The sequence below is a fragment of the Saccoglossus kowalevskii genome, chromosome 16, assembly GCF_978046115.1.
Source record: "Saccoglossus kowalevskii chromosome 16, keSacKowa6.1, whole genome shotgun sequence".
Lineage (NCBI taxonomy): Eukaryota > Metazoa > Hemichordata > Enteropneusta > Harrimaniidae > Saccoglossus > Saccoglossus kowalevskii.
The window spans coordinates 18,167,545-18,193,120 of record NC_140656.1 but is presented as its reverse complement, the minus strand read 5'-3'; the positions used below and the strand labels follow the sequence as shown (position 1 = coordinate 18,193,120).

Below are 25,576 nucleotides of genomic sequence, written 5' to 3'. Positions count from 1 at the left end.
TTAACAATTAAATATACAATCCCTGATGCCAGACACTGTCGAAGGCCTTTTTTAAGTCAACAAAGCATGCATATATTTTATTTGTATTTTTACTATTATTTTTTTGTATTTTTATTTTTAACTTTGTTATTGAAAGTGCTAATATAATAAAGATATTTGTTAATTATTGTCTTAAGAATGAAGATATTATCTGTTATTATTATTAAGGTAGCCTACTCTGACACAAGGTGGTATACCCTCATCGTTCCGCCTCTTTTACTGAGAATTAACCTCTTGTTTATAATTATCACTAGCAAGAATATTCATACACAGTTATTGTATCATAGGAGAGTGACTGTGAGCGGAGCGCCCTCTAGCGCCGAAGCGCTTCTGTGACTTCAGTGTTCAAAGTAGTGTCGTTCAAATAGACATGTATGTTTGGTTGTTGGTTGTGTAGTGATTGTTTTTTTATTTCCGGTTCTAGTTCACATCAGCCAATAGTCACCAGAAGAATAGCACAAAGTATGCACTTCGGTAGTACGGGATCGCACCGACTTCCGCATCTATTGGCTTTGCGATGTTCTCGTGATTCTAGGTAATCTCGCGATAACCACCTGTTGATGAATCATAGATGATCTCCTAGTATTATGAGAGGGCGGTAGTCGTCGCGCCGCGCATGTGCGACATTGCGCTCTTCTTTATATGGAGTTTTGACCTGGACGCGACGTCCACTAATTACCGCCGGTGACTTCTTCAATACCTTCGAATCACCATGGAAGGTGCTAACGGAATCACCAAAGAAATTACTTGTTAAGCTTTGTAACGTCCCAGTCTGTACTTGTTGGTCTGTACAACAGTCACAGTCGCCATCGTTGTCAAATGACACCACATCTCGCGCATGCGCATGCGTGGCACGACGATCACCGCCTTTTAACAATTAAAGGGCGGCAGTCGCCGTGCCACGTCGACCTGTTCGATATGGGACTCATAGCGACGCATACAACGCGTGTAAAATACATTGTTTATTTACATGAAATCCGAACACGCGCTGCGCGACGACCACCGCGCTTTAACGTTTCGAAATATAGAAGGACTTGTGAACGTGGGCATAATTTTACATATACTTGATAATTTCCTGAATATTCGCTGGATTTTCCAAGTAACTAACTGGCTATCTGGAAGTGCAGACAAGAAAAAAAATGTACTCGAACTAGTTTTTGAATTTATTTTCATTTACATGAACTTTAGATTATTGTTCTAATTTCTTGCTTTTAAAAGATCGGAGCCGATAGATTTGTAACTATGGTAACAACTCCACACACGTGATTGAATTTTGTAAACGTTTGCAGTGTACCGACAATGTATATTATTATTATATAGGTTTCAGTACAAACTAACTCAGCTGATGTTAAAACATAATTGAACAGTTAGCAGACTTTTTAAAGTGAGTTTATTTATTTTCTAAAATATAAATAGTTTGGTAATTAATTATTTATCTTCAAATGTGGTACACATGTTAACTAGTGACCAAACAAAACCATTCTCTTCATCATATTTTTATAAATATTAATAAATTTCACAATAAGAACTTAAACGAGTCGTTTCTATTAAACGATGGATAACATTTCCAAATGACGTCATTGTTTACTGCTCATTTATTGGCTGGCTCGATTCAACTGCCATTGAAAGTTATAAATATTTATAAAAATGGAGGGCATCATGGGCTTCAATAGTATAGCATGTGTAATTATGTAGGGCGGAATTAAAAAAAATCACAAAATCAAAGTAAAATAATAAAATAAAAAGGCATTAATAAAAATAAAATTAAAATAAGTTTATAGCCAAAATACTATTAATGATTAAAGCCCGTACACTACATTAGATTTTAATCAGATTGGTTCCTACCGGTAATCGAGTTTATGTGCTATTTTTCGACGCTGGTGGCGTTTTAATGTCAAAAGCCCATCCAGCGACACGGGAGCTCAGCTGTTGTGATAGTCTGCTTGATCGTGGACGTACTTAAGTCCATGGTCTGATGGAGGTCGAAAGCCGACAATCATCTCAGTGATTTTAAGACCAGAAAGGCCGGAGAAGTTCGTTCGTCGATGTCCGTTTTCGGTCCCCAGCAGACTATCACAACAACCTAAGCTTCTGAGGGACCAGGGAAGTGATTTTAGGGATCGACCATTTGAAATTATTGCGGGTGAAAGGAAGATTTGTTGAAAGAAATACAAGCTTGACACAGAGAGAAAAAAAATGAATGCAAGATGTCGCAGTAACAAAATATTTGCACATTCAAGAAAAACTAAAACTGTACAGATAAGACAAAAATGCACTAGTCACACTTTCTCCCCCATGTTTTCCAATGGTTTACTTCTAATTTGCATGTAGCAATGGCGGCATATTTGTATCGTGGTATCTTTCTCATTTTTGTAATCATTGTTTTCCGTAAAACGCACACTTTTGTGTATTATTAGAACGTGTTTTCTCGTCATAAGGTGAGTAATATTTAATTCAGCGATAATTTCGGACGCGAAATGTCAAATTATTCACATTCCAGCATTCATTTCCTGTCCCGTCAAGGTCCCGTCGATGGTGCTTTGTTCTCATATTTGCTGCACCGGTTGGTTGGACCCCATTGTGTCAACACAATGGGTTGGACCCGCTTCCTGCATCCCCTTGGGGTTGTACGTCACATAGTGTCGGCCGGCGACTTTTGCAAAATTTTATCTTCATAAAAGTCGTCAAATTGCGAAAATTCTTAGAATAGAAGAATTTAAATACTAATACAAAGAACAAACAAATATTTCAAACAAATTTTATTTTGGAAAATTAAAGGAAAAGTCAAGGCTAACAACATAATACTACTAGATAAAAGAGCTCGGCAAATGTAAGATCATTACATTACAAGTTTACAGTTTTTTTATATCACTTTTCATTCTCTAGATATTCAACTTTTCATCAATTTATGTAGTCCGCCATCTTGATTCTTCAGCAAAGGGTTATGGGTAAAGTATGACGTCATAGAGTCTGTTGTCAGAAATTGAGAAAATGGTTTCATCTATAACTTCAAAAGTTGAACTTCAAATTGGCTGAAAGTTTAGAAATTGGTAGCATACATGTACTGGTTCCAAACATGCTGATAAAACAGTTGTCATGGAAACAGAACTGAAAATTTATTTTTATGTTTTTCTACCAAATGCTCAAATGTCCTGATATTGTATACAACTTACCCATGTAAGTAGGTTATATAGGTGATATATAACCTGTTGAACACAAAAAGGGGACAAAAAAGTGTCATTTTATATTTCATGTCTAAAATAATAATTTTTATTTTTTAACGTTTTTGGCAATATCTTCACTTTATGTGTATTTGTAACATTCTAATTTGCCTAATTCGCATCAGTATTTCTCATGTTATAGATGAAAGCATTTTTGCAATTTTTCACAACAGTTGATATGAAGTCACACTTTACCCATAATCCTTTGCTTGAGAATCAAGATGGCTGACTACATAATACTGATGAAAAGTTGAATTTCTAGAGAATGAATAAATATATAAAATATATATATATAAACTGTAAATTGCATTCTCCTACATTTGTGGAGCGCTTTCTTCAGGGAGAATTATGTTGTTTGGCTTGACTTTTCCTTTAATAAAGCTAAAAAATAAAGAACTGAAAAGTACCAAATTCAGACTGAGCAACTTGAATCACAGTCTTGATAATGAAGGAGAAAGACACAACAGAATCAAAAGTAGTGACATTGAAGATGAACACCACTTCCTTATAATAGGCCCAGTATATAATACCTCAGACTAGTAATACTAATACTAATATTACTAGTCTGAGGTAATACAAAGAAGCTGAAAAGATTATCACTGACTTTATAAATCTGACACCTGAAAATAAATTCATTAAAATAATGTCAAATAATAACTTAACAATTCCTTTAGCACAATATCGAAATAACAGCTTTGTTATTAGACAGCAGCACATACTTAATCATAGACTTTTTTTTATATATACTGTATATCCATTATTATGTGTTCATTGGGATTTTTGTTTTTATATTCTGTTATAGTATTTTGTGGGTATTTCAATTTATTTTATTTTATTTTATTTTATGTTACTAATTCCAGTCCACTAATTTAGTCTACTTTTGGTTGTTCTATAAAATCTTAGCCATTGTAATTTGATTAAATTTTTATTCGTAATTTGTAACCTTTAACCTCCTCCAGTAGGCTGTTATGAGTTAATAAAAAAAAAAGTGCACCAACTGTATTTTTCTCACCTCAAAATTTGCTATTTTGCGGTAACGATGATATGAAATAAACTTCTATCTGATGATTTAAAACTTGTTTTTTTTATTTCTCGTTCAGATTGGAATTTCTCAGCTGGGAAGTGAGAAGAATGGACAGCTCTGCAGATTACGTGTCATATCCATATTGCAGTATTTGGATCATCAGTCTCCAGAAGGTGATTATTTATTAGTTCATTTCTTTTGAAGTTGTATATTGTCAGGAAACTTTTGTGTGAAGCCTTTTACGTGTTGAGTAATAGTACTGCAATAAATTTAACAATTATGGTATTGGCAAGATATCTGCTCTGGCAATATCCAATCATCACCGGGCATTACTGGATTTAGTTGTGATTGAATTTACAGTATTTTATGGTGTCAACAAGTCACCGAAAAGTGTGTTTGACGATTGATTATTCACTATATTACAAAGTGTATAAGTGAAATATTATTTACTTTGCAGGTTACCGTAATTGTGTTTAACACACTCCCAGAGCAAAGTTATAACAGCAATAACAGCAATGCATGACAACATTTATTGCACCAGGTTTCAATCAGAAATAACTTGTGAATTTTATAACTTTCAGATTTGAATTTTGGCCAAGTTACTCAAAATTTTAACTGCTTTCAAATAAGTCTAGCCGATAATACAACTTCAAGGCATGACCTGGTGTAATATTCACTAATTCGATCACTGTTCAAATTCAAAATGCCATTTCATGTTATTGTCATAAATCCATAACCCTAATATTAGAAAGAGCCTTTTTTTTCAGGATCTCAATGGAGACATGGCCACATAGAAAACATTTCGATTTAATTGTGTGTGTTTGTTACAGGCGATGTACTTCCACATTCAAGACACTGGGATATGACCAAATGGTGAGTATGAGTGAAAAAACTGTTTACTATTTGCCAAATGTTCATGATAATTTGAGAGCATTCATACCTATGATAAATGTCAATAATGCTTTTTCCCAAGTGACATGAAAGTCACAGTGACCCGTGTCTTCCCCAGTGACATGAAAGTCACAGTGACCCATGTCATCCCCCGTAACATGAAAGTCACAGTGACCCCTGTCTTCCCCAGTAACATGAAAGTCACAGTGACCCCTGTCTTCCCCAGTAACATGAAAGTCACAGTGACCCGTGTCTTCCTCAGTGACATGAAAGTCACAGTGACCCCTGTCTTCCCCAGTGACATGAAAGTCACAGTGACTCGTGTCTTCCCCAGTGACATGAAAGTCACAGTGACCCCAGTCTTCGCTGTGATATGAAAGTCACAGTGACCCATGTCATCCCCAGTGACATGAAAGTCACAGTGACCCCTGTCTTCCCCAGTAACATGAAAGTCACAGTGATCCCTGTCTTCCCCAGTGACATGAAAGTCACAGTGATCCCTGTCTTCCCCAATGACATGAAAGTCACAGTGATCCCTGTCTTCCCCAATGACATGAAAGTCACAGTGATCCCTGTCTTCCCCAGTGACATGAAAGTCACAGTGACCCGTGTCTTCCCCAGTAACATGAAAGTCACAGTGACCCGTGTCTTCCCCAGTGACATGAAAGTCACAGTGATCCCTGTCTTCCCCAGTGACATGAAAGTCACAGTGATCCGTGTCTTCCCCAGTGACATGAAAGTCACAGTGACCCGTGTCTTCCCCAGTGACATGAAAGTCACAGTGACCCCTGTCTTCCCCAGTAACATGAAAGTCACAGTGATCCCTGTCTTCCCCAATGACATGAAAGTCACAGTGATCCCTGTCTTCCCCAGTGACATGAAAGTCAGAGTGACCCCTGTTTTCCCCAGTGACATGAAAGTCACAGTGACCCCTGTCTTCCTCAGTGACATGAAAGTCGCAGTGACCCGTGTCTTCCCCAGTGACATGAAAGTCACAGTGATCCCTGTCTTCCCCAGTGACATGAAAGTCACAGTGATCCGTGTCTTTCCCAGTGACATGAAAGTCACAGTGACCCGTGTCTTTCCCAGTGACATGAAAGTCACAGTGACCCCTGTCTTCCCCAGTAACATGAAAGTCACAGTGACCCCTGTCATCCCCAGTGACATGAAAGTCACAGTGACCCATGTCTTCCCCAGTGACATGAAAGTCACAGTGATCCGTGTCTTCCCCAGTAACATGAAAGTCACAGTGACCCCTGTCTTCCCCAGTGACATGAAAGTCACAGTGATCCCTGTCTTCCCCAGTGACATGAAAGTCACAGTGATCCGTGTCTTCCCCAGTAACATGAAAGTCACAGTGACCCCTGTCTTCCCCAGTGACATGAAAGTCGCAGTGACCCGTGTCTTCCCCAGTGACATGAAAGTCACAGTGACCCCTGTCATCCCCAGTGACATGAAAGTCACAGTGATCCCTGTCTTCCTCAGTGACATGAAAGTCACAGTGACCCGTGTCTTCCCCAGTGACATGAAAGTCGCAGTGACCCGTGTCTTCCCCAGTGACATGAAAGTCACAGTGACCCGTGTCTTCCCCAGTGACATGAAAGTCGCAGTGACCCGTGTCTTCCCCAGTGACATGAAAGTCACAGTGACCCGTGTCTTCCTCAGTGACATGAAAGTCGCAGTGACCCGTGTCTTCCTCAGTGACATGAAAGTCACAGTGACCCGTGTCTTCCCCAGTGACATGAAAGTCGCAGTGACCCGTGTCTTCCCCAGTGACATGAAAGTCACAGTGACCCGTGTCTTCCCCAGTGACATGAAAGTCACAGTGACCCGTGTCTTCCCCAGTGACATGAAAGTCACAGTGACTCGTGTCTTCCCCAATGACATGAAAGTCACAGTGATCCCTGTCTTCCCCAATGACATGAAAGTCACAGTGACCCCTGTCTCCCCCATGACATGAAGAAAGTCACAGTGACCCCTGTCTTCCTCAGTGACATGAAAGTCGCAGTGACCCGTGTCTTCCCCAATGACATGAAAGTCAGAGTGACCCCTGTCTTCCCAGTAACATGAAAGTCACAGTGAACATATGCAAAACTCAAACCAGCAAATAATAATTAAAAGCTCGATACAGTACAGTATTTATTGTTGGATCATCTTCTCTCTTTCCAGGTTCTCATTTATCATTTCCCACCACGGTGAAGTCACATCAGTTTTTTATCCAGAGGATGAAAACATAGAGGAGTTGACATTGAAGAAGATGTTTGTAGGACTGTTCACTTCCAAACTGCATACTTCAGAAGAGCTAATAAAATCTGGTAAAGACTGGACTTATCAAGTAAATGAAACAGGTCATGAAGGTATGAGAATATGTAAATAGAAACTTTTTAGTTTTTTTGACAAGAACACTATTTGGGTTTAGAAATATTGATTGTATGTAATAGATGAGTTCAGAGTACCCGACGTGTTGCCTGGTTGCTATTTTATTGAGTTTGCTTATGACAGAAAAGTGGGGTGATGTTACATTTGGTCGTCTAGAACCTGCTCGCCTCAAGTTGACGGACGTGCTTGTTTGTTATCCCCACAAATATTTTACAAATGTAAGTAATAATAATAATCTTTATTGAAACCGTATCTCAGAGTGGGATCTTAGTTGAAAATACAATAAAGTAACAAAAAAAAAATCAAAAACAACAAAGTGTAACAACAAGACATGAATACCAAAATATTATATATTAGCATTTTGTGTACATAAATGTGAAACATGTTTCCTAAATGGTACAACAATTTTGTAAACTTTCAAAGGTATTATGGATGATTACTACAGAGTCAATATGCTCTGAACAAAACTGAAGCTCGTATAGTGAAATATCTGGCTGTGTTACTGCTGATTGGTAGTTAATCTATTTTATTGGTACTTACATTGAACTCGATAAGACCTTGATGTCATTTTATTTGTTGGATGGATTTCAAAATGGATATTTGGCGGCCATTTCGAAGAATACAGTTTCTGATTCACATCTCTGACATGCCTGGACCGCTCAAGTTCAACCTTTGAAAATGCACCAGACATATCAGACAAATTCACATGCATTTTTTTACCCTCATCCAGAATGAACTTCATAGAGCCATATGTTATATATGCCTGAGTTGTTCATGTTTAATCTTCACACATACATCACACATTAGGTTTTATATTTTTGAAATGGATTTATGTCACTCATTAACTGATTGAAATCAATCTTGGTCTATATAATGAACATCATGGACCTGAAGGGTCTGTGGCTAATGACGGCCAAGTGAATTTCTAATATTTTCTGGAAACTAACATTTTGGTTTTTGGCATAATTCCAACTGAAGTAAACACAATTTAAAGTTTAGTAGTTTTTTAGTAGCCGTAGTTTTCATAGTTATGCTTGTGGTGGCAACATCGCCCTTTCAAAAATAAAATTTTGAAATGAGCAACGAAAATCAAAATCCTATTGAGGATGTTCATTTTATTGACACGCTAGGGGACACTGTCACAGGCCCAACAAAATTAATAATATATCAAAGGGAATCAACAATGTATCCAGTCAGTTATCTTCCCTCGCTTCGCCTACATGATGACCTCGTGGGTGACTTTCAATGTATACTACAGAACAATTACATTTTTCATTGTCTGTAGCGAAATTTAGTTGTTGGAAAAAAGAGACAGAATAAGGTTAGGGACGTCTGAGTTATTTTCTGGTACGTTTTATATTTTGGGGTAGCGTGTGGAGATTTTTGCATAATCAGACTTCAAAAGTAACAAACACAAAACAATGTGCATTAATTAACCGGTCATTTGGTCACGTGGCTATATTCCAGTCACACCATTTGTTGAAACTTTGTTCACTGTCATTATTATTCAAAAGTGTTACCCCATTTTCAAAATCGCACTTCATTGCTTGAAAGTGATATAATTTTGGAGTTGGCGTTAGATTGTGCAATGTTTTAGTCTCGTAATTTCGTTTACCGGCAGCCACATTTACAATGTGATTCACTTCAAACTTATTATAGGGTGTATACTATGATGATTGCAGAATCGTCGGACGTTTCTTTGAGAAATTCCACTATGCTTGGATATTGAGCGGCCAATCGACAATTGATCTCGCTGTGAGAAGTTCCCTGTTTGACATAAATACTGATATATGCTTAGTGTTAAAAAATTTGTTCGATCTTCATTTCAATTAGCAAGGCCACTAATCAGTTAGCGTGGCTTTAGCTCTTGAATATGATGTCATATACGAAACAAGCATGTGTTAATCTATATAAATATAATGTATTGAAAACTGGGCGTCAAAACAGAACTGACTACCGTAACATTGGAGTTTGTGTTTTTGACGCTCGCCGTCGACTGAAAATATGCAAATAACCGAAACGCCCCCACTAGCATTTCAATGAATTGAAACGTCGCAAATTAAAAAGTAGGATTTTGATTTTCGTCATCCGTTTCAAAATCCTGTTGTTGAAAACTAAATGTTGCCACCCGAAGACTTCGAGACTCACAGATAAAATCTAAATTGTGATTACTGGCTGCCAATTCATCAATTGAAATTACGTCCATAACCAAAATGTTAGAATCCAGAAAATATTCACTTGGCTGTCATTAGCCACGGACCCAGAAGGCATGTAATTTGTTTCCGGATTAGATTCATATTGTTCAATCTATATAATGCTGTTCATAGCCATCATTCTGACGTGTCTTTCTTGTGTATGTTAAATCAATTCACGCTATCGGTAATTGTTAAATAATGTTGACAGTCACTAAAAATGCTTGATGACTGTATTGCTTTCACTTGTGTGACATTATTTACTACTTGTGGCCATGCTTTAGGTGAACACGAATCAACATATACTGCCACACCTACAACGAATGGAGTTGTGTTTAGACGAAAGAAACATGGGCATATTGTACCAAACGCTGAAACAAAACATGAGAAGGTAAGCATGGAATTCAATTAATGTAGTGTAATAATGTTCAATTCATTTGTTTTATTTATTATTTAAAAAAAAAAAAAAAAAAAAAAAAAAAAATACCTAGTTATTTTATGTTATGCTCTGCCACAACCTAAAATATTCTTTATGTTAGATGCCATGATATATTGAGTCTGTTCATCATTTTTTATTGCAGGAAATTCTGTATAATTCTGATCTGAAGCTTCCCCATACCATCAACATAGAAGAAAGATTCTCAGCTCCGAGGGAAGCAGATCCCAAGTGAGTATTTTCTTTTCTGGTCTTCTGTATTATGTGATGTGATTACCAGGTTTGCTCTATTAGTAGTGTATGCACTTATGTAACATACATTGGTACATTTAAATCTGTGGTGAAAATAAGTATGGTTTTAAGGATTCCACACACAACACATGTGATGTTTTGTTTACATGCACTTCTATTGGAGATCTTCTAATAGAGCAAATACTGTAACACATTATGCCGTTGTAATGTTCATACACTGTAATATGTACTGTTCATAATGTATGGAGTCAAATGCATCTACATAGTAGGGATTAAATCTAATTTATTAACCTGCCTGTTTTCCCAAATTGATGAAACTGGAACTTCTTGTTTGTTAACATGTCAAAAACCATATAGATTTGAATGCTGTTGATAATGTATGGAGTGTGGCTAAATCAATAAAATAAGTTATTATATTCCTCATTTACAGGCAAATTCATTGAAAATAATGTAATCAACTTTGTATTGATGAAAACAAAAGCGGAGTGCTTACATTATTTCCCTTCCCACTGCTTCTGTGACATTTTTGTTAAAATAAATAAAATCCACTATATGAAGTATTGATAAAAACAAAAGCAAATAATTATTTACCACTAGAGGGTGCTTACATTATTTCCTTTCCCACTGTATCTATGACATGTTTGCTGGAATTCCAGGGGATATTCAAAAATGAAACAAATTGAAATCTTTTTATAAATTGAAGTATTGATTAAAACAAAAGCAAATATTATTTGATCACTAGAGGGTGCTTAGAATATTTCTTTTCCCACTGTAGCTATGACATGTTTGCTGGAATTCCAGGGGATAAACGAAAAAAGGAACAAAATGAAATGCATGATTACGGTAAGTAACAGGTCACTCATAATTCACTTACGGACACTCATAAGTTACTTCATCATAGTACCATAAACAGTTTTAAAGCACAGTGGTCGTCGCGCAGCGCGTGTTCGAATTTCATGTAAATAAACAATGCATTTTACATGTATACGTCGCTATGAGTCCCATATTGAACAGGACGCGGCGCGACAACTGCCGCCCTTTAAAATGAAGCTAAATCCAGGCTCTATATTTTATGTATACTTTTCTGCAGACATACCAGAGATGGCCAGTAGTTCCACGGGAACCTTGAAGTATCTCAGTACTGAGCTGTTACAGTTTGCACACATCAACGTTACAATAACACAACCAGATAATTTAGTCAATGACTCTATCCAAATTGCAGCGGTGAGTAACTTCATTTGCTTGGCACTTGTAATTGTTGATACTAATGAAAATATACCGGTAGAAGCAGTTTTGGTAGATAATCCATGCTATGAGGAAATATTATAAATATATAAATAATAATATAAATGCTATGATCTATTATTAACGAATTGTTAAACGTGTTTTATGTGAGCAAGCAAGTTGCTGACATTATCAAAGAAAATAAACTTTTAGGCTTAAAAGCTGAAATAAAGTAAATTTCCGGCATGGCTTTTGCTAGCATGAACATTTTAACAATTTAATTCAGCTTGTGTCACTTTATAATACTAGATTTCCTAATTATATGTGAATATATATTTGCCATACAGTACATTAAAAACAGAGTTCCTCTGGAGGAAATTGTCAGCGAGATAAAGGGGAATCTGTCATGTGTCTGGAAGAACAAAGTCATAGGTAAGACAAAGTGAGATTGAAACATGAATACTGCATAATATCTAGCAACTCTTGTTTGCTGATTAGCAAAGTTGATTACTGTCTTATCCACACAAATATCTAATTAAAATGATCATTTCTGGCAGGCATGGATACAGTGTACTATTTGCATATAAGAGGGTCATCAGCACAGGGCATATCAAAATTAATTTTTTTATAAACATGCACATTGTTTGTTTTCTGTTTCCAAGGATGTTTTATCAATCCATGTTCAAACATTATTTAATATTTTAATTATTACATTTTACATGTATGTACAAATTGCAATCTGGATAATACATCTGTTTGGCCACACAATTACCGGTAGAGACTATATGACAGAGCTGTGTGACTACTGGTATCTTCCTAAAATAATAATAATTTTAATAACTTTATTACACTACTAAAAACCTTCAGAGGGTTTTTAAATGGTAAAGAACATAAATACAAAGAAATACAAATACAAATGCAAAAAATTCAAAAGAGATAAAATTGAAAGGGAAAATAAAAGAGAAATGTCAGTAAAATAAAAGAAAAAATAAATTAATTACTTTCTGTGATTTTAAAAATGTTGCTCTTCAAATATTTTGCTAAAGCTACATGTATGTTATTCTCCATAATCTTTTGAAATATGGATTTCACATCCATTGTGTAAATATTTATTGCACACTCATCAAACAGTTTTTTTCTTTGTTCTATATAGCAAGTACAAAATACTCATCTCTTAATGCTTCAGTGTTACATTTTTTACAATGTCTATTTTCTAATGGCATTATGTCAATTAAATGTGGGTATGCATAAGGCCAAAAAACAACAACTTATGTTGCTCTCAAGTCGGAAAATTGAAAAAAATTGGGTCGGTTGGATTTTTTTTTTTTTTTTTAAACTTGTGAAAACTAAGGGTATCGTAAATAGCCGAGGTATATGTGAAAAAAAAAACGCGACCCGATATTTCATATTTTTCGGTCGGTCGCTGAGGGCAACAAAACAATTTTTTTTTTTGGCCTAATATCTTGAAACAGTATGAATCTTCTCATCTCCATTCATGACTATACTTTCATAGTTTTATGTGTGAATTATTTTGTATTTTTGAAGAGTCTGTAGAAAGAAGCAGCTGTTTCAACAAGTTGGTACAACTACTGTCTCGGCTTTCTCCTACCAATCTCACAATTGTAGCCGAACGTTACATCACAAATAATGCTTCATCTGAGAAAGAGGTTGCATATAGGAATATCGTCATTGATTCACTGGGAGCAGTTGCTACGGAAACATCACAGATGCTACTGACGGAGATGATCTTTTTATCAAATAATCCTGATCCCAATTTGGTCTTTCGTACTTTATCACATTTTTTGGCATTACAGAAACCACCACCAGGAAAGTTTGTAGACGTACTGATGAAAATGGCATTCAAGAAAACGTTTGTTTTTCCAGGTAGTTATTTCTTTATTCTATACCGGTACTTTGTTTTTATTTTATTGTATTTAATATAATATTTTTGGGTGATTCAACACTCCTGTACAATCACTGATTTTATTAAATAGAACAATATTTTGTTTTAAAAGTGATACTTAATTATAAATTTGCATATAGTACAAATCAGGGTTTCAGTGAAAATCATGTGACAAAATACCAAAAATGGGCATTTTCAGAACAATAACCCATAGGAATCTATAGAAAGGCATTATTTCATGGAAAATAGTACGGTCTTCCCCGGAATCTCCTAATACATTGTGACAATCAGAAAACCCATGCATCTTATAATACCATACAATATTTTCACTTTATGCCACGGAATAATATTATCTGATATGATGTGATATATTTATTATTAGAAACCTATGTTAAATAGCTCAAGCATCTCTGTTTTTATGGTTTGTAAGCCATTTTTTTCTGCTAAAAGTAGCTCTGTGATCATGTGTTTTGTGAAAAACATAAAATATAAAACTATCATGTATCTGCTCTAGTATTCTAGAACTATTTTAAAGGGCGGTAGTCGTCGCGCCATGTATGCGCAAGATAGATGGGTCTCATATAAACAAAGATGGCGACTTTGACTGTTGCTCAGATCAAAAATTACAAACTGAGACATCACCAAGCTTTAATTAGGTATTTGTTTAGGTGATTGGAAGGTATCGAAGGAGCCACTGTTGGTAACTAGTACAAGTCGCACCCAGGTCAAACTTCATACTTGTGATTTTCATTAGAAGAGCACGTTGGATTGTAGGAAAATCAATGTTTATCAACACAAATGTCACACAGGCGCAGTGCAACGACAACCACCGCTATTTAAATACACTGTGCTGCCCGACAAGATATGTGTTTCAGTGCTTATGTCATATTGTGTGGCTATACTTTCACTATTAAAATAAATATGCATTGCACATTGAAATCATTATTTGTATCTACATTTCGTATTACAGATGATAAGAACACAACTAATGTACACCATAAAGCATTACTAGTCTTAGGATCTGTTGCCGAAGTACTACTACAGTCAGAGCCACAAAAAGCATATGGAATTGTTGCCCAGCTTGAAGACACATTAGGTGTTCATGGTATGTTAATATGTGATTTGTGAAAAAAGTTCAAAATAAATTTATGATTTTCTGTTTAGTATCAACTTAGTTACTACCTTATACTAAAATATATTTGTATATTTAGAGTACTAACAAATTCCAACTTATAGTCCGGTTAGACTTAAAATACACCAAGAATATTCACTTTTGAGATATAATTTTTGGTATGTGTTGGATCTTGGATATCTAAGCTTCGTCGTGCTGTACTTCGTTTAGTAATTCGAACTTCCCAGTTTGCGTAAAAAGGGAGAGTTTCGCGATTTGGACATCGAAAATGCCTTTGCTTCATTATTTGCTGAGGGACGGCCGCTCAGGTATGTGCTTTGTAACTTACAGCACATGAACCTAAAAACGTTAGGTAATCAAACAAAAATGACGTTGTACTAAAGTCCAAAAAGTACGTTCAAGGTCTTCATTTTTTTCGTAGCATAAAAACGATTTACTCCCTCACTTATTGTGACACCCTCAAATCAACTGATTTCCATTCTCCTCAAGAGTCAAAATGGTATGTGCCTCCATTTTACGCTACGACTGGAAAAAGTCTTTTTTGCTTGACGTGTTCATTTGCCTTCAATTACGTTTCAGTGGCTGTCACTGTCGCATTCTGAGTCTTGCCTATAACATTTTGGTTCAAATCCACGTAGCTATTGCCGAAAATTCAAGAAATCTTTCATTTCTTCGTCAACTAACATGCTGGAAATCAAATTAGCATAACAATGCATTCGAAGGTTGTTGCCATTTTATTCGACAGCTCTCCACCAAGTGCCACACCACATACAACTAAAACATTTAAACCTTTGTTGGGCAATTCACGTGTAAATTGCGTTTTTAAGTCGCGTACCATTAATTGCGTTTTACAGTCCCTCAAGTTTGTTCCAAAGACTGCAGTCGCACCAGAGATAACCAGAACATTGATTCGTTTCAAAAACGTTCGTCGTTAAATTCACGTTTAAAAACGTTTTTGACTTTTGGAATTGATGATAAGCAAACAATCATGGTAGATTGGCCCCGACTTTCTGTCGATCGGAAACAGATAAGACTCGATTTTCATAGACGCAGGTCATTTAGATCGGACAGTTACTTTTGTTTCAGGTTCGTTGTTGTTTTGGGTGAATATAGAACATGTTCAAGCCCAAAATTGTAGCAATAATGTTCACGTCGCTGTACGTTAAAACACACTCTCGAACTTGACAACATTCACTTACGGACCACTAAGATTGATGATTCGTTTGCTGACCGGGATAGCTGCATTTAGTGTTCATTTCTATGCAATATAAAATCATATGGATGCTGTGGGTGGCGAAGGCTGACAGATTGTTTTAGTTCTGTGGCCGGCTCTCATGGCACGGGCAACTGACATTAGCTGACTTTTTTTTATTATTCTGACGTGTTCTGGGCTGTATATAACAGTTAGACACTGACAAGTAAGTAGGTTGGTACTAGTAAACAGCCCGGGACATAGTCAATATAGGAGTCTGAATCAGTTAGGCCCTGAAAATAGCATCATCGCACAGTATTCCATTAATGAACGAAGTTCACTTAACAATCTTATGCCTACAAATCATCCCATAATTATTGACAAGTTGTTACTAGCTTATACTAAAACAAGCCCGTAGGCATGTTTACGGATGTTGCCACGGTAGGCACCGGGCATCGTATACGAAGTTCGCCAAAAAAACACTCGGTCTTTAGAAGTCACTTTATTTTATTGCTAGGACGTATTCTGTTGTTAAATTTATTATTTCCAACCATTTTGCGATAGTATTTTCTAGATTGAAGGCAGCATTTAAAGTTTAAAGTTGCATTGGGATTACGTTGATACCGTGTAACAATGTCGGCGCCCGGTGATTTCTTACCGATGTGAAGGCAACGTAGCCAAAATAAAAAGCATGATCATTTAAACACTGCTGACACAAGACTAGTAAGAGGTAATAAATTTGGGGCGAAAGTATTCCAATTAGTGGCGGAACGACCTGCCTGTCAAGTATGAACAAAATCAGCCAAGCCAAAAAAATCACAGAGGAGTTAAAAGTCGTTGCTGATGAAAAGTTACCTTCACCTTGAGGGAATTTTTTTCGGTAATGAAAATAGACATAAGAAAAACAAACATTATTTTTTTCCCTACACCCAAGCTGAGTACAATGAGCTATGTCCATGCTTTTTAATCGTAGAAATGTAGGGTGAGATACATTTGGCGCGAATGTATTAAAAAAAATCATTTTTTTTGGCTGTTGCCATAGAAACAGTGGACCAGAATTTGTGTTCAGATTTTACAACCTAGCTACAGTGAAGGTGTGATTTGCCTGCCAAGTTTGAACCAAATCGGCTCAGCCAAAAAAATCACTATACTGTACTGCAAAAATTAAAATTGAAGAAATTTAAAACAAATACTGCAGATATTTACGGGTACTAGTACACATTAATTTTGCATTTTACCCCCGGGTAATGGTATAAACTTTTTCTAAATATATGTTTATCCTGACAGACCCAGTAAATCATCGTCATACCAGGTCCATCATGTCTGACAAAGAATACCAATCGCATTTGCATAACAAAGCTATTCTCATACATTCGCTTGGCAACGCTGCGTTTGATAGTTCCTACGAATACTTTATATCTTATATGAACAACACTGGAAGTCCTTCATTACTCAGGAGAAGTGGTGTACTCTCTGTCTCTCGTTATAGTCATGAACAGGTATGTTCTGTGATTACATAGAGAGCATGTGCTTAGAAATTTCATGCAAACTGTGTAAATATCTGTATTGCACTCTTTCTAAAAATTCAACCATCTAATTATTTGGCAGGTTTAGTGATTGCTTTTAAAATTTCTCTAAAATTTTGTTCGTCTTCTTGGATCTATGGTTAGACAATAATTTAGTAGTGCATCTACTTACACGAATTACGGAGGTGTTTCGATGATCAAAAAAGCCATATTTTAATAGTTCAATACACATGAAATGTTACAGTAATTTTTGGCTTATATGCAATTTTATTGGAGATTTCAAATACAGGAGACTTAAAATTAAAGAGAAGTAATATTGTTGGTGAACGGTATCGTCCTAATGCTTTACAAATGATCATCGATTGGAGGAATTGGAACATTATTTGAGGGGTAGGAATAAGTCTTGTGGCGTTCACACCACCGTAAGCCATTTGCGAATAAGGTCCATTTATTTGTCACTTTTACTCTGTAATGTGCTCTGTTCTTCTTTCCTTCAGGCAGCGAACACATTGCTAGACATGGCTATGAATGATCACGAGGAACATGTACGGTATGCGGCTACAATAGAGTATCAAAGACATCCACATGCACTTGACTTTGATGAACTCATACAGGAATATGTAGCAGTGTGAGTTATTCTCTTTTATCCTAACCAAAATATGGTCAATAACACCCAATAAAATAGTTTTGCTTATCTCCATCACATGTATATGTTTGAAACCTATGCTTCTCGCGCATATTTCAGGGGCAGTTTCATGTAACGGTAATGTGCACAATATATAATAGAATAGAAAATGTGTGTTTTTTTGATTCCGTGGATATTTTATCAACCCAAATCAACCTTTAATGTATTCAAAAAACAATCTTTAATAAATATTACTGTGAACGAAAAAGCAACCAACCAGCAGTATAATGTTACAATATAGTTCACTGTTTGTTAACAAAGTAGCAATATTGATATCATCTTACCATGACAAATTGTTACATTAGAACTGTATTTTGTTTGCAAAACAGTGAACTATAATAGTACTGCTAGTGGGGATGCATTTTCATTTTAGGTAACAGTTGAAAACTTTTATTTTTTGTTGTGATATTGAATTCCCATTAAACAAGAAGCAAAAAATTTGAAGTGAAATGAAATATCAGGGTAGCTAGAGTATGCACAATTGCAAATTTTTTTCAAGATAATGAAAACTATGTGTACATGATTGTTGACAGTCATACAAATCGAACTGACATAGCAGATACTGATGGAGAATCAAACCGCCCACTGTACAGAAGTAGACGTTCTATTTTGGATGGTTTTCAGTTTGAGCTCAAGTTGCCTTTTGTTGATTGGGGCAAGACAATTGGTAGTAAGGCGATTGGCGCTTCCATTGGATTTCTCATGAGGAACTTTCTCAATCTGGATATCAGTAAGTCGATCACCTAACTGTTAATATTTTTTTTGCATTTGTGGCCACCAAAGTTGAAATGTATCACAATAGTACCCGGGGGTCCGACTTAAAGAATGATCTGGTACGCATGTCTGTGAAAGAAAACACGTTTAAAGGGTGTGATTTTTTAACGTGTTAACGTGTATTACGCATTTAGGGTTACCATTTCAGTCAAAATAGGGTGTCTTTTCCAGTACAGCCAGCGTCATAAGGGTGGTTATTTTTTAAATGAGATTATCTTTTTTTTATTGCTTTAAGGAATTCAATGATCGCAAAAACGAGGAAAACGTCTGGCCCCCTGGTTAACGACCCTCGATCACGGCATATGACCAACCCGTGCTTACACTAAGGGTTAGAAAGCTCAAATATCGCGAGATCAGGCATTAGTTCAAAGTGCGTGATCTTTTAGCTTTCTAATAGTGAAAAGGGTACAAAATTTTGACCTTTTAAAACGTGTTTCGGGTCATTTTGAAAACCTCTTTCACAGACATGGGTTCCAGGTATTTCCACAAGTCGGACCCCCGGGCAATAGTATTACTAATAAGTTACAATTTAAGTTACGATCTCAATTTGAGCTCAGAGAAGAACATTTGGTACAAGTTAGCGGTATTGAAATTTTCACTACAAGCTACAATTTAAGCTGTTGTTGCACTAGACCCTTAAAGAAAGGGTTGAGGCACTCCAAAGGCACTGTACTCTGGGTAGTGGACCACAATGGGAAGACCAAATGCACTGTACTCTGGGTAGTGCGCCACAATGGGGAGACTAAAGGCACTGTACTCTGGGTAGTGGACCACAATGGGGAGACCAAAACCACTGTACTTTGGGTAGTGGACCACAATGGGGAGACCAAAACCACTGAACGCTGGGGTAGTGGACCACAATGGGGAGACCAAATAAGCCACTGTACTTTGGGTAGTGGACCACAGTGGGGAGACTAAAGCCACTGTACTTTGGGTAGTGGACCACAATGGGGAGACCAAATAAGCCACTGTACTTTGGGTAGTGGACCACAGTGGGGAGACTAAAGCCACTGTACTTTGGATAGTGGACCACAATGGGGAGACCAAATAAGCCACTGTACTTTGGGTAGTGGACCACAATGGGGAGACTAAAGGCACTGTACTCTGGGTAGTGGACCACAATGGGGAGACCAAAACCACTGTACTTTGGGTAGTGGACCACAATGGGGAGACTAAAGCCACTGTACTTTGGGTAGTGAACCACAATGGGGAGACTAAAGCCACTGTACTTGGGTAGTGGACCACAATGGGGAGACTAAAGCCACTGTACTTTGGGTAGTGGACCACAATGGGGAGACCAAATAAGCCACTGTACTTTGGGTAGTGGACCACAATGGGGAGACCAAAACCACTGTACTTTGGGTAGTGGACCACAATGGGGAGACTAAAGCCACTGTACTTTGGGTAGTGAACCACAATGGGGAGACTAAAGCCACTGTACTTTGGGTAGTGGACCACAATGGGGAGACCAAATAAGCCACTGTACTTTGGGTAGTGGACCACAGTGGGGAGACTAAAGCCACTGTACTTTGGGTAGTGGACCACAATGGGGAGACTAAAGCCACTGTACTTTGGGTAGTGGACCACAGTGGGGAGACCAAAGGCACTGTACTCTGGGTGGTGGACCACAATGGGGAGACTAAAGCCACTGTACTTTGGGTAGTGGACCACAATGGGGAGACCAAATAAGCCACTGTACTTTGGGTAGTGGACCACAGTGGGGAGACTAAAGCCACTGTACTTTGGGTAGTGGACCACAATGGGGAGACTAAAGCCACTGTACTTTGGGTAGTGGACCACAATGGGGAGACCAAATAAGCCACTGTACTTTGGGTAGTGGACCACAGTGGGGAGACCAAATAAGCCACTGTACTTTGGGTAGTGGACCACAGTGGGGAGACTAAAGCCACTGTACTTTGGGTAGTGGACCACAATGGGGAGACCAAAACCACTGTACTTTGGGTAGTGGACCACAATGGGGAGACTAAAGCCACTATACTTTGAGTAGTGGACCACAATGGGGAGACCAAATAAACCACTGTACTTTGGGTAGTGGACCACAATGGGGAGACTAAAGCCACTGTACTCTGGGTAGTGGACCACAATGGGGAGACCAAATAGGCCACTGTACTTTGGGTAGTGGACCACAATGGGGAGACCAAATAAGCCACTGTACTTTGGGTAGTGGACCACAATGGGGAGACTAAAGCCACTGTACTTTGGGTAGTGGACCACAATGGGGAGACCAAATAAGCCACTGTACTTTGGGTAGTGGACCACAGTGGGGAGACTAAAGCCACTGTACTTTGGGTAGTGGACCACAATGGGGAGACTAAAGCCACTGTACTTTGGGTAGTGGACCACAGTGGGGAGACCAAAGGCACTGTACTCAGGGTGGTGGACCACAATGGGGAGACTAAAGCCACTGTACTTTGATTAGTGGACCACAATGGGGAGACCAAATAAGCCACTGTACTTTGGGTAGTGGACCACAGTGGGGAGACTAAAGCCACTGTACTTTGGGTAGTGGACCACAATGGGGAGACTAAAGCCACTGTACTTTGGGTAGTGGGCCACAATGGGGAGACCAAATAAGCCACTGTACTTTGGGTAGTGGACCACAGTGGGGAGACTAAAGCCACTGTACTTTGGGTAGTGGACCACAATGGGGAGACCAAAGCTACTGAACGCTGGGTAGTGGACCACAATGGGGAGACCAAAACCACTGTACTTTGGGTAGTGGACCACAATGGGGAGACTAAAGCCACTATACTTTGAGTAGTGGACCACAATGAGGAGACCAAAACCACTGTACTTTGGGTAGTGGACCACAATGGGGAGATTAAAGCCACTATACTTTGAGTAGTGGACCACAATGGGGAGACCAAAACCACTATACTTTGGGTAGTGGACCACAATGGGGAGACTAAAGACATCGTACTTTGGGTAGTGGACCACAATGGGGAGACTAAAGCCACTGTACTTTGGGTAGTGGACCACAATGGGGAGACCAAAGCCACTGTACTTTGGGTAGTGGACCACAATGGGGAGACCAAAGCTACTGAACGCCGGGAAGTGGACCACAATGGGGAGACTAAAGCCACTGTACTTTGGATAGTGGACCACAATGGGGAGACCAAAACCACTGTACTTTGGGTAGTGGACCACAATGGGGAGACTAAAGCCACTGTACTTTGGGTAGTGGACCACAATGGGGAGACCAAAGCCACTGTACTTTGGGTAGTGGACCACAATGGGGAGACTAAAGCCACTGTACTTTGGGTAGTGGACCACAATGGGGAGACCAAAGCTACTGAACGCTGGGTAGTGGACCACAATGGGGAGACTAAAGCCACTGTACTTTGGGTAGTGGACCACAATGGGGAGACCAAAGCCACTGAATGCTGGGTAGTGTACCACAATGGAGAGACGAAAACCACTGTACTTTGGGTAGTGGACCACAATGGGGAGACTAAAACCACTGTACTTTGGGTAGTGGACCACAATGGGGAGACCAAAGGCACTGTACTCTGGGTAGTGGACCACAATAGTGGCACAATGGGGAGACCAAAGCCACTGTACTTTGGGTAGTGGACCTCAATGGGGAGACCAAAACCACTGTACTTTGGGTAGTGGACCACAATGGGGAGAGTAAACCCACTGTACTTTGGGTAGTGGACCACAATGGGGAGACTAAAGCCACTGAACGCTGGGTAGTGGACCACAATGGGGAGACCAAAACCACTGTACTTTGGGTAGTGGACCACAATGGGGAGACCAAAACCACTATACTTTGAGTAGTGGACCACAATGGGGAGACCAAAACCACTGTACTTTGGGTAGTGGACCACAATGGGGAGACCAAAGCCACTGTACTCTGGGTAGTGGACCACAATGGGGAGACTAAAGCCACTGTACTTTGGGTAGTGGACCACAATGGGGAGACTAAAGCCACTATATTTTGGGTAGTGGACCACAATGGGGAGACCAAAACCACTGTACTTTGGGTAGTGGACCACAATGGGGAGATCAAAGCCACTGTACTCTGGGTAGTGGACCACAATGGGAAGACCAAAGGCACTGTACTTTGGGTAGTGAACCACAATGGGGAGACTAAAGCCACTGTACTTTGGGTAGTGCACCACAATAGGGAGACTAAAACCACTGTACTTTGGGTGTTGACCACAATGGGGAGACCAAAGCTACTGTATTTTGGGTAGTGGACCACAATGGGGAGACCAAAGCCACTGTACTCTGGGTAGTGGACCACAATGGGGTGACCAAAGGCACTTTACTTTGGGTAGTGGACAACAATGGGGAGACCAAAGCCACTGTACTTTGGGTAGTGGACCACAGTGGGGAGACTAAAGCCACTGTACTTTGGGTAGTGGACCACAATGGGGAGACCAAAGCTACTGAACGCTGGGTAGTGGACCACAATGGGGAGACCAAAACCACTGTACTTTGGGTAGTGGACCACAATGGGGAGACTAAAGCCACTATACTTTGAGTAGTGGACCACAATGGGGAGACTAAAGCCACTGTACTTTGGGTAGTGGACCACAATGGGGAGACCAAAGCCACTGTACTTTGGGTAGTGGACCACAATGGGGAGACTAAAGCCACTGTACTTTGGGTAGTGGACCACAATGGGGAGACCAAAGCTACTGAACGCTGGGTAGTGGACCACAATGGGGAGACTAAAGCCACTGTACTTTGGGTAGTGGACCACAATGGGGAGACCAAAGCCACTGAATGCTGGGTAGTGTACCACAATGGAGAGACGAAAACCACTGTACTTTGGGTAGTGGACCACAATAGGGAGACCTAGTAAAGCCACTGTACTTTGGGTAGTGGATCACAATGGGGAGACTAAAGCCACTGTACTTTGGGTAGTGGACCACAATGGGGAGACTAAAACCACTGTACTTTGGGTAGTGGACCACAATGGGGAGACCAAAGGCACTGTACTCTGGGTAGTGGACCACAATAGTGGCACAATGGGGAGACCAAAGCCACTGTACTTTGGGTAGTGGACCTCAATGGGGAGACCAAAACCACTGTACTTTGGGTAGTGGACCACAATGGGGAGAGTAAACCCACTGTACTTTGGGTAGTGGACCACAATGGGGAGACCAAATAAGCCACTGTACTTTGGGTAGTGGACCACAGTGGGGAGACTAAAGCCACTGTACTTTGGGTAGTGGACCACAATGGGGAGACTAAAGCCACTGTACTTTGGGTAGTGGACCACAGTGGGGAGACCAAAGGCACTGTACTCAGGGTGGTGGACCACAATGGGGAGACTAAAGCCACTGTACTTTGATTAGTGGACCACAATGGGGAGACCAAATAAGCCACTGTACTTTGGGTAGTGGACCACAGTGGGGAGACTAAAGCCACTGTACTTTGGGTAGTGGACCACAATGGAGAGACTAAAGCCACTGTACTTTGGGTAGTGGGCCACAATGGGGAGACCAAATAAGCCACTGTACTTTGGGTAGTGGACCACAGTGGGGAGACTAAAGCCACTGTACTTTGGGTAGTGGACCACAATGGGGAGACCAAAGCTACTGAACGCTGGGTAGTGGACCACAATGGGGAGACCAAAACCACTGTACTTTGGGTAGTGGACCACAATGGGGAGACTAAAGCCACTATACTTTGAGTAGTGGACCACAATGAGGAGACCAAAACCACTGTACTTTGGGTAGTGGACCACAATGGGGAGACTAAAGCCACTATACTTTGAGTAGTGGACCACAATGGGGAGACCAAAACCACTATACTTTGGGTAGTGGACCACAATGGGGAGACTAAAGACATCGTACTTTGGGTAGTGGACCACAATGGGGAGACTAAAGCCACTGTACTTTGGGTAGTGGACCACAATGGGGAGACCAAAGCCACTGTACTTTGGGTAGTGGACCACAATGGGGAGACCAAAGCTACTGAACGCCGGGAAGTGGACCACAATGGGGAGACTAAAGCCACTGTACTTTGGATAGTGGACCACAATGGGGAGACCAAAACCACTGTACTTTGGGTAGTGGACCACAATGGGGAGACTAAAGCCACTGTACTTTGGGTAGTGGACCACAATGGGGAGACCAAAGCCACTGTACTTTGGGTAGTGGACCACAATGGGGAGACTAAAGCCACTGTACTTTGGGTAGTGGACCACAATGGGGAGACCAAAGCTACTGAACGCTGGGTAGTGGACCACAATGGGGAGACTAAAGCCACTGTACTTTGGGTAGTGGACCACAATGGGGAGACCAAAGCCACTGAATGCTGGGTAGTGTACCACAATGGAGAGACGAAAACCACTGTACTTTGGGTAGTGGACCACAATGGGGAGACTAAAACCACTGTACTTTGGGTAGTGGACCACAATGGGGAGACCAAAGGCACTGTACTCTGGGTAGTGGACCACAATAGTGGCACAATGGGGAGACCAAAGCCACTGTACTTTGGGTAGTGGACCTCAATGGGGAGACCAAAACCACTGTACTTTGGGTAGTGGACCACAATGGGGAGAGTAAACCCACTGTACTTTGGGTAGTGGACCACAATGGGGAGACTAAAGCCACTGAACGCTGGGTAGTGGACCACAATGGGGAGACCAAAACCACTGTACTTTGGGTAGTGGACCACAATGGGGAGACCAAAACCACTATACTTTGAGTAGTGGACCACAATGGGG

The 25,576-nt window shown here is 39.6% G+C and overlaps 1 protein-coding gene across 1 annotated transcript in view; it reads left to right on the top strand.

Moving 5' to 3' along the window:
* Positions 1-25,576, top strand: part of LOC100377080 (uncharacterized) — an 84,618-nt gene that overhangs the window by 8,654 nt on the left and 50,388 nt on the right. The window contains exons 2-14 of the mRNA XM_085490911.1: positions 4,361-4,457; positions 5,115-5,157; positions 7,345-7,532; positions 10,031-10,137; positions 10,328-10,413; positions 11,210-11,277; positions 11,525-11,658; positions 12,006-12,090; positions 13,204-13,542; positions 14,532-14,666; positions 17,173-17,384; positions 17,909-18,039; positions 18,630-18,826. Of these exons, the coding sequence (XP_085347037.1) occupies positions 4,361-4,457; positions 5,115-5,157; positions 7,345-7,532; positions 10,031-10,137; positions 10,328-10,413; positions 11,210-11,277; positions 11,525-11,658; positions 12,006-12,090; positions 13,204-13,542; positions 14,532-14,666; positions 17,173-17,384; positions 17,909-18,039; positions 18,630-18,826 (1,822 nt within the window). The remainder of the gene's footprint in view (positions 1-4,360; positions 4,458-5,114; positions 5,158-7,344; positions 7,533-10,030; positions 10,138-10,327; positions 10,414-11,209; positions 11,278-11,524; positions 11,659-12,005; positions 12,091-13,203; positions 13,543-14,531; positions 14,667-17,172; positions 17,385-17,908; positions 18,040-18,629; positions 18,827-25,576) is intronic.